This window comes from Rutilus rutilus (genome assembly GCF_951802725.1).
Source record: "Rutilus rutilus genome assembly, chromosome: 18".
Lineage (NCBI taxonomy): Eukaryota > Metazoa > Chordata > Actinopteri > Cypriniformes > Leuciscidae > Rutilus > Rutilus rutilus.
The window spans coordinates 34,290,901-34,300,900 of record NC_140231.1 but is presented as its reverse complement, the minus strand read 5'-3'; the positions used below and the strand labels follow the sequence as shown (position 1 = coordinate 34,300,900).

Below are 10,000 nucleotides of genomic sequence, written 5' to 3'. Positions count from 1 at the left end.
TACACTGTCGAATTCAGCTGATGTGTGTTTACTGAACTTCTCTTAAACCTGGCTCGTCCAATCAGAACGCAGAGCCAGTGCTGTGTGTTTTATGATAGTATATTAATTCTCCATCATCGTTTAGGGCAGTTTAACATGAGTCAAGAGTCGTGTTTGCTGATTTCCAGAGCGATTCGGAACAGATTGCTGTGATATTGAACAGACTTTAATGGTTTAAACCTGTCTTATATAGACAGACAGATCATGTATATGCATCAGTTGCTTTGAGAATGATGGACTTCCTGTTTGTCTCTGTCACCAAGGCGACAACATCCTGTCTGTACTCAAGCACCTGGTGATGTCGGATGAGCTGGCGGATTCCTCGGAGTATCGCCACGGTAACATGGTGTTCTTCGACCTGCTGGGACTGACGGTGGTGGCGTATCCCGCACGCGTCGGCACCATCATCAACCTCATGGCGGCCGTCGCCACGGTGATCTACCTGGGCAGGAAGTGCATGATGACCAGCAGTGGGGGTACGTGAAGGTCACATGACCACAGGCGGGCGATACACACGTGATCTGGCGTGTGCGGTGTGTGTGATCTGATGTGTGTGTGTGTTCTCCCACAGGCCGGCGATACACACATGATCTGGCGTGTGCGGTGTGTGTGGTGCTCCTGGGCTGGTTCGTGGCTCTGCTGTCGGTTCTGATCGTGGCTCTGCTCGTCACACTGACGGGTCGCTCCATGTTCTGGTACACACACTTCTACGCCGCCGTCTGTCTGTACGGATCCGTCGCCGCCGGCAAGATGCTGCTGATACACACGCTGGCCAAGAACCTGTACTACGGGGTGAGTGAGGGGACAAAACACACACACACACACACAAGTTCTCAAAAATGAGCTCATACGTACGCCATGATGATGGCTCCAGCTGACTGAAGTCTGAGTGATGTCACACTTTGATGATGTCACACTGATGTCAGCGAACCCAACGGATGTAAACCTAAACTAAATATTTTTTATGCCTAAGCAGAATAAGTAGCATTATTGAATAAATAGCATTTATTTATTCAGCCCAAAGCAGTAGAATTATTTAAATAAATACAGCACAGATTTATGTATTTATTTCATACCTGTTTTTAAATCAGTAGCATTATTTAAATAACTGAATATATTATTTATTTATTTATTTAAATGTTAAATCAATAGTATTAGCTAAATAAAAATATTTATGTATTTTTAAATTTAAAATCTACATTATCTAAATAAATACAAATAATACTTTATTTATTTCCTTAATTATTTGAATGACCGTATATTATATAATACATGCATATTATAATATATATATATATATATATATATATATATATATATATATATATATATATATATATATAAATGTATTATTTAAATAAATAAATAATAATAAAAAAAAAATATATATATATATATAATATATATATTTTTTAATAAGTCATGTTTTCACTGAAAAGTGATAACTGATATGCTGGCCAAAATAAAATAAAATATGTGTTTATTTTTTTATGCTTTTTTTTTTTTTTAATAAAGTTTAATCAGTAGCATTATTTAAATAAATAATAATAATAATCTAATTATTTATTTAAATGTCAAGTCATTAGTATTATTTAAATTAAAAATATATATATTTGATTTATTTAATTATCACTTTTAATGCAAAATCAGTAGTGTTGTTTAAATACATTTTTAAATAATATATTTAAATAATACATTTATATACATTAGTAATAATTAAGTTTATGACTGATAAGATGCTGGCTGATATTATGTTCATCTGATCAGACCAGTGTCTCGTTCCTCTGGGATCGTGTTAAACGTGTGTGTGTCGCGGTGAGCTGATGTAACCCTGAGCGCGCTGAGACTGGTGTACATGTTCCAGGACGTCTGAGAACCACAGGGCCGGTCACTGAGTGTCCAGTTCTTGCGCCTCGAGTCACATGACAATACAGGTTTTCTAATGGGTTTGTGTTTGACCTTGTGCTCTGCCAATGTCACCGAGGGTCTTTACCTGCGCGTCAGGTTACTCATGACTAATTCACCGGACGCGGTTACCCAGAGTTCACAGCAGCGTCTAATTAACAGCGTTTTTATTCATCTATTTTCCAGGTTTAAATCTGTGTGATTGTAGAACGGAGATGTGCATTTCAGAGACTGTAACTGGTCACCGTTGCATTTAATGATATTTAAGCTTATTTTTTTAGTTTGTGATCAAACAGCTTGATGTCATTTAATAAAAGTACAAATATTCTATTTAGTCTCTCAGTTAATATAAGCTCTTCAAAACTGTAGTAAGTAATATATATATATATATATATACACTACCGTTCACAAGTTTGGGGTCAGTAAGATTTTTTTTGTTTTTTTTGGAAAGAAGTTAAAGAAATGTATACTTTTATTCATCAAGGACACATTAAACTGATCAAAAGTGACAGTAAAGACATTTATAATGTTACAAAAGATTCTATTTCAAATAAATGTTGTTCTTTTGAACTTTCTATTCATCAAAGAATCCTGAGAAATAAAATGTATGACGGTTTCCACAGAAATATGAAGCTGTTTTCAACACTGATAATAATCATAAATGTTTCTTGAGCATCAAATCATCATATTATACTGATTTGTGAAGGATCATGTGACTATGTATATTTTATATATATATATATATATATATATATATATATAGTAGTATAATATGAGAGAATAAAGAAAGTGTTTGCTTGTGCTGTCGTGGTTTTGCAATCTTACATTATTGGTCAATCATTGAAGCTGCTTTCTTGTGTGTTTGTGTAGTTACACTTTAATTTCCCAGATTAGTTATTAGAATATATTCAGGTCACATGATATCAGCGGGTCATTTCTTCATTCTTCACTTCTCTGTGAGCTTTGATGGATTTCTCATCACAGGTTTATTATTTCACAGAAAAACTAGCGTTCGCAGTTTATGCTTTTGAAAGAAGTTTCTTCTGCTCATTTATTTGATCAAAAATACAGTAAAAACTGTGAGATATTATAAGAATTTAAATCATCTGTTTTCTATGTGAATATACAGTAAAGTGTAATTTATTCCTGTGATCAAAGCTGAATTTTCAGCATCATTACTCCAGTCTTCAGTGTCACATGATCCTTCACAAATCACTCTAATATGATGATCTGATGATCAAGAAACATTTATGATTATTATCAGTGTTGAAAATAATGGAAACTGATGCATTTTATGGTTCAGGATTCTTTAATGAATAGAAAGTTCAAAAGAACAGCATTTATTTAAAATATAATCTTTTGTGACATTATAAATGTCACTTTTGATCAATTTAAAGGTATTAATTTATAGTACTAAACAAAATCTGTCACACATTTGCTGCCTCTAACCTAGAGACTGATGTGAGTGTGTGTGATATGAGTGTGTGTGATATGAGTGTGGGGTCAGGTCAGATAAAGGACTGGTTGTTGTGTTTCTGCTGAATGAACAGATGCTCGAGGACAGTGACCTCTCACACACTAACACACACTGTGTTAAAGAGCATGTGGCTTGTGCTGAAATATCAGTAGCACTTTATTTCACGCTCCTGTTCCACATGTACAGACTATATACTTAATATAGCAATCACAATAACTGGGTAATAACTGCACTAACCCCTAACCCTAACCCTAACCCATGTCTTTACCTGATATTACCAGTCATTTCTTGGGTAAGTACACTGTAAACACACACACATACTGTAAAATATCTGCTCTAGTTGATTCTCGGCTGACGTCCGACTCCTGCTGCGCTCTGATTGGCTGAGACACAGTCAGTGTGTGTGAGAGACGTCACATGTTGTCCAGTGTTTATTCAGTGTGTTTTATATAAGAAACACTTATTTGCAGATTGCGTGAGCTCATATTAATTAAGAGACAGTGGAATATTAATGCTTTTTAAAATGATCTTCTTCACTTTTGTTACTTTCACTAGTTCGTGGCTCATTATTTACACTCTTTCACTATGTTGGAGTCATATTTTAATGGATTTTTGTGATTTCAACTTTTTTTTTAATTCAGTAAAATATTCATTAAAATTTATTTTTAATGAAGTGAGGCCTGAGTTATTTAAATAAGTTAGATAAACTTAAAAATAAACTTTTCCTGACTTTAAAAACCTTGTTTATTTTTTCTTTTCATATTTTGCTGCATTTTAACCTGTTTCTCACGTTACAGCATGTAAACATTTATTGAATAATTGTTTATACATATTTATTCTTTATACAATCTCATATATATATATATATATATATATATATATATATATATATATATATATATACATACATACATACAGTCAAACCAAAGTGTATTCAGACTCCTTCAACATTTCTCACATTATCACAGTTTATTCACTATGATATTTGACTGGTTTAGTCTGTCCTTCTGTTAGACTGTCTCACACATGAATTATGTTGAATATCTGTCAGCTGTTAAATTTAACTACACAATTAGATAATACCAGTTTAGCTCAACCAATCACCAAGCAATGCTTCATTGTGTTCAGTCTGTGTGTGAAAAGAGCATTAGCAATTAAAGATAAAACACTTCAGCAAAACATGATCAGCTCAAAGTGTCCCAATCATTTTTGGTCCCAAATGTTACTGGTAGTCTCTGTATGAAGAATATTTGGGTATAATATGTCACAGTTTACTTTATTTTGCTCACCTCACTCACACTAATGAACTATAGTGTCCTGATCACACTAGTGAAAAAAAAAAAAAAAAAAAGACATCCGATGTCTGCATAATTTTTTGGTTTGACTGTATATCTGATGGCACAGTATGTTTTTATAAGGGAAGTGAATCAGCTGACCTGTCTGTGTGTGTGTGTTTCTCTCTCTCTCTCTGTGTGTGTGTGTTTGTGTGTGTTTCTCTGTGTTTCTGTGTCTGTGTCACGCTCTCTCTGTGTGTGTGTGTGTCTGTGTCTATGTCATGCTCTCTGTGTGTGTGTGTGTGTCCAGAGCGCGAGTCGTGTGTATCTGTCCGATCTCTTCTTCGACGTGAGTCTGCTGTTGTGGTGTTGTGCGCTGCTCTTCCTCACTCAGCGAGGATTGTGTTCAGCGTACGTTCCCATGATGATGGTGGTGTTTCCCCTCGCCAGCAAACTGATGCTCAGAAAACACTTCAGAGCCAGAGGTCAGAGGTCACACCACACACACACACGATTCTTTACATTATTCCTCTGAGATGAAGCTTATTTGGTGTATTTATTTCAGACATTTTGTTTTACAGCTGTCATGGTTCCTTAAGGTATTAATTATATATTATGATATTTTTGTGATATTTTAAGTGTTATACAGTACAACATTTTAAAACATTCATTATAATCATTTAGAACATTATTATTATAATTATTATTATTATTCATTCATTCAGGTCTATAAATTGTGTGTAGACAAAATAATATGCTATTTTTAAGGTAATATTTCAGTCATTTGCTTTGGCTTCAGTACAATGTCAAAATAAAAGCCAATTGCTTAATTCTGTATTTAAAAAAAATAAAATATTTTTAAATATATAATGCCTGTATGGAAATATATAATAGTATTTCAATTGCATCAAAATTATCCAATATTTGTATTAAAACCGTACCTTTAGGGTGTTTCAGGTCTCTGGTCAGCAGTAGTTTTAGCTCAGGATGGGGTCAAAGGGCAGAAATCAGGGCTCTGATGTTTAAATGAGGTCGACACATGACTGTTGTGCTGATTAGTGGTGTGTGTGTGTGTGTGTGTGTGTGTGCAGGAGCGTCTCTGCAGTACTCTGTCCTGTACCTCGTGGGTCTCACCGTGCCTTACGTCCACATCATGTTCCTCATCTGGGTGGTTTTCGAGATCTTCACACCAATCCTGGGCCGCAGCGGAACTGAAATACCACCCGATGTCATCCTGGCGTCAATTGTTACCCTGGCAACCGTGATTCTGTCTTCCTATTTTGTGAGTCATACAGACTAACTGTAACATAGTAAATTCAAATTGAAACATTTAAAGTCAAATTCAGACAGTCAAATTCAAACATTCAAGCCTTTAAATTCAAACATTCAAACAGTAAAATTCAAGCATTCAAGCATTTACATTTAAACATTTAAATTCAAACATTCAAATTCAAACATTTAAATTCCATTCAAAAAGTAAAATTCAAACATTCATGGCTTTAAATTCAAACATTTAAATTCAAACATTTAAACTGAACCATTCAAATTCAAACATTCAAACAGTAAAATTCAAACATTAAAACCTTTAAATTTAAACATTCAAATTCAAACAGTAAAATTCAAGCATTCAAGCCTTTACATTTAAACATTTAAATTCAAACAATAAAATTCAAGCATTCAAGCCTTTACATTTAAACATTCAAATTCAAACAGTAAAATTCAAGCATTCAAGCCTTTACATTTAAACATTTAAATTCAAACAATAAAATTCAAGCATTCAAGCCTTTACATTTAAACATTCAAATTCAAACAGTAAAATTCAAGCATTCAAGCCTTTACATTTAAACATTTAAATTCAAACAATAAAATTCAAGCATTCAAGCCTTTACATTTAAACATTTAAATTCAAACAGTAAAATTCAAACATTCAAGCCTTTACATTTAAACATTTAAATTCCATTCAAAAAGTAAAATTCAAACATTCATGGCTTTAAATTCAAACATTTAAATTCAAACATTTAAACTGAACCATTCAAATTCAAACATTCAAACAGTAAAATTCAAACATTAAACCTTTAAATTTAAACATTCAAATTCAAACAGTAAAATTCAAGCATTCAAGCCATTTAAACATTTAAATTCAAACAATAAAATTCAAACATTTAACCCTTGTGTTATGTTGGAATTCTGTGCACTCCCCTTATGGTTCGGGTCAAATTGACCCTAATTGGATTCAATACAATTCCTCAAAAATCACACTATGAAAAACAACAAAGATTCAGGTACAAACTGTAAACTTTTAATATCAACATTTGTCAAATATTCCAAAAAATATATATCTGAAGATATGATTTAATGAAAATGTTTTTTAACCATTTTTTAAAACTGTTTTGTTTTGACAAAATTTGAATATACATTATATTTATATATATTTGAATATACATTTTTGTGACTTTTTATTTTTATTTATTTTTTTGCTTAGAACATCATAACTGAACAATTAATCTGAGCTAATTTTTCCTGCTGTCTATATATATATTTCTTTATTTGATATGGACATACAATTACATTGGACGAACCATATGCATTGGTTTTAGTGTTATAGCATGCATGCTAATTTTCAACACCTGTCCACGGGAGGCTTTTAGAAAGAACATACAATAACAAGACTAATAACAAAAGTGATAACAACAATACCAAAAAAAATAAAAAATAAAAAGAACAACTAAAATATACCATATGATTAAGAAAAAAAAAAAAAAAAAACAGCAAAGCATCAGAATCAGAGAGTATCTTAGTTGTAGGTTATACATGCAAGCACTGTTGTTTAGTTTTTAGCCATTGTTTCACTCCTCTGTTAAAAGCATTGCCATCAGTCTCTAGTTTTAAATTAAGTCTATGTCGAAGTCTCAAGATATTTCAGATATCTTGAATATATAAATGAGAGCTTATTTTACTATCTGTGTCTGTCAAATATTTTCATTTGTAATTTGCAATTAATTCTGAACACCATGATTTAGCTTTTTCAAGTGTGTTTGGTTTGGGTTAGAGCACTTTTAGATACACTTACACTTTAGAACTGGAGTTGATGCCCTGACATACATAAAATAAATGTTTTTATTTTGTGTCTGTACAGTTGCTTTTGAATAGCTGCCTATGATGGTCAAATTGACCTGCGAACATCACAAACGTAATAGTAATTTTGTTATGTCAAAAAAAAAAACACCAGCATGTTGAAACTTTGCATGCATGTTCATGATGATAAATGCGAAAAAGTCACAAAATATATATATATATATATATAAAAAAAGATTTAATATTATTTCAGGTAGCTTGAAAAAATAAATGATAGGTAATTTTTACCATCTGTGGCTGACAAAATATTTTTCTGTATTGAAATAAGTGTGGAAAACCTAATTTTTTAGCTTCATAAGGTAGTAAAAAAAAAAAAAATAACAAAGTATAACCAAGAAATGTTATTATTTTGGGTCCGTACAGTTGCCTTAGAGCGTTAAAATATGCGGGTCAAATTGACCCGCGAACATCACGAAAGTAACAGTAATTTTGTTTGTATATGTCAAAAAACAACAGCATGTTGAAACTTTGCATGCATGTTCATGATGATAAATGAGAAAAAGTCACAAAATATCAAGAAAAAAAACATAGGTTAACCAGTATTTCCAGCAACTATAAAATCTAAACTGGTCAAATTGACCCGCAACATAACACAAGGGTTAAATTCCATTCAAAAAGTAAAATTCAAACATTCAATGCTTTAAATTCAAATTCAAACAATCAAACAGTAAAATTCAAGCATTCAAGCCTTTAAATTCAAACATTTAAACTGAACCATTCAAATTCAAACAATCAAACAGTAAAATTCAAGCATTCAAGCCTTTAAATTCAAACATTTAAATTCAAACATTTAAACTGAACTATTCAAATTCAAACATTCAGACAGTAAAATTCAAACATTAAAACCTTTAAATTCAAACATTCAAATTCAAACATTTTAAATTCAAACATTCAAATTCAAACATTTTAAATTCAAACACTAAAATTCAAACATTCAAGCCTTTACATTTAAACATTTAAATTCAAACATTAAAATTCAAACATTTAAATTCCATTCAAAAAGTAAAATTCAAGCCTTTAAATTCAAACATTAAAATTCAAACCTTTAAATTCAAACATTTAAACTCAAACATTCAAATTCAAAAATTGTGATGTTTGAATTAGAAATGTAAAAAATGTGTACAAAATAAAGTGTTTCTGAAACACTCTCTCTCCCCCACTCTCTGTCTCTCTCTCTCCAGATGCATTTCATCTATCTGTCTCGCAGCACGAAGCGGATGTTGGCTGGTCTGGGGTCAGTGTTCACGCTGATGTTTGTTCTGGTCTGCTGTGGCCTGTTCTTCCCGTACTCTGGTGACCCATCCAGCCCGCGACCCAAACGAGTCTTTGTCCAGGTATCGTCATCGCTGATCCGTTATTAGATTTTACTGAAACTCAAACCATGAAACATTACCTGACAATATGTTTAAGTTTTTATATATATTTACTGGTCTATGAATATATATATGAATTTTTTTTTTTTTACATGATGCACATCTGAATGGATTATTACAGTAGTTGTGTCCAGTGTTAGGGGTAACTCATTCCAAGTACGTAAGTTGAGTTACGTAATCAGATTACTTTTTCAAGTAACTAGTAAAGTAACGCATTACATTTAAAATGTACAAGAAAATATCAGTTAATTTTTCAAATAAGTAACACAAGTTACTTTGTTTTCCCATTTATTGACTGACAGCTCTCTTGTGCTCATGTTGAGACAAATTGAAGTGCAGAGGCGTTGTGTGTGTGTGTGTGTGTGTGTGTGTGTGTGTGTAAACATTGAATATTGTGTAAACATACCATCATGGTAATTGTAGTTCTAGGCTAAATGTGAGCATTTACTCATCTCACTTGCACACAAAAAAAAGATTCAATATTCCTCAAAATTAATAAAAATCTGTGAAATGCAAAATCAGATTACTATGCAAACCTCCAATAACTAAATATGTTAAAAACATACATTTTACATTTTTATGCATTTAATCTCACTTTATTGACTAGTGTACTTGCTTCTGACCTTCGATGATACAGTTTGCAAACCATAAGCAAAAATGACTATAGATTTGTTTTTGTTGGTAGTGTTAAACTTTCTTCTCATGCATCCTATTCTTCTGTTATCCAGAACAGCAGCCGAAAGGTTTGCTTGAGCGGCGCCCTCTACTGTACTTTACTGTACTTTACTCTACTGTAC

At 32.3% G+C, this 10,000-nt stretch overlaps 1 protein-coding gene across 1 annotated transcript in view; it reads left to right on the top strand.

Annotated features, from left to right (window-relative positions):
* The window catches only part of ermp1 (endoplasmic reticulum metallopeptidase 1), a 29,471-nt gene that overhangs the window by 10,901 nt on the left and 8,570 nt on the right, over window positions 1-10,000 (top strand). Inside the window, exons 7-11 of the mRNA XM_084387228.1 lie at window positions 303-515; window positions 611-831; window positions 5,006-5,180; window positions 5,787-5,977; window positions 9,012-9,164. Of these exons, the coding sequence (XP_084243354.1) occupies window positions 303-515; window positions 611-831; window positions 5,006-5,180; window positions 5,787-5,977; window positions 9,012-9,164 (953 nt within the window). The remainder of the gene's footprint in view (window positions 1-302; window positions 516-610; window positions 832-5,005; window positions 5,181-5,786; window positions 5,978-9,011; window positions 9,165-10,000) is intronic.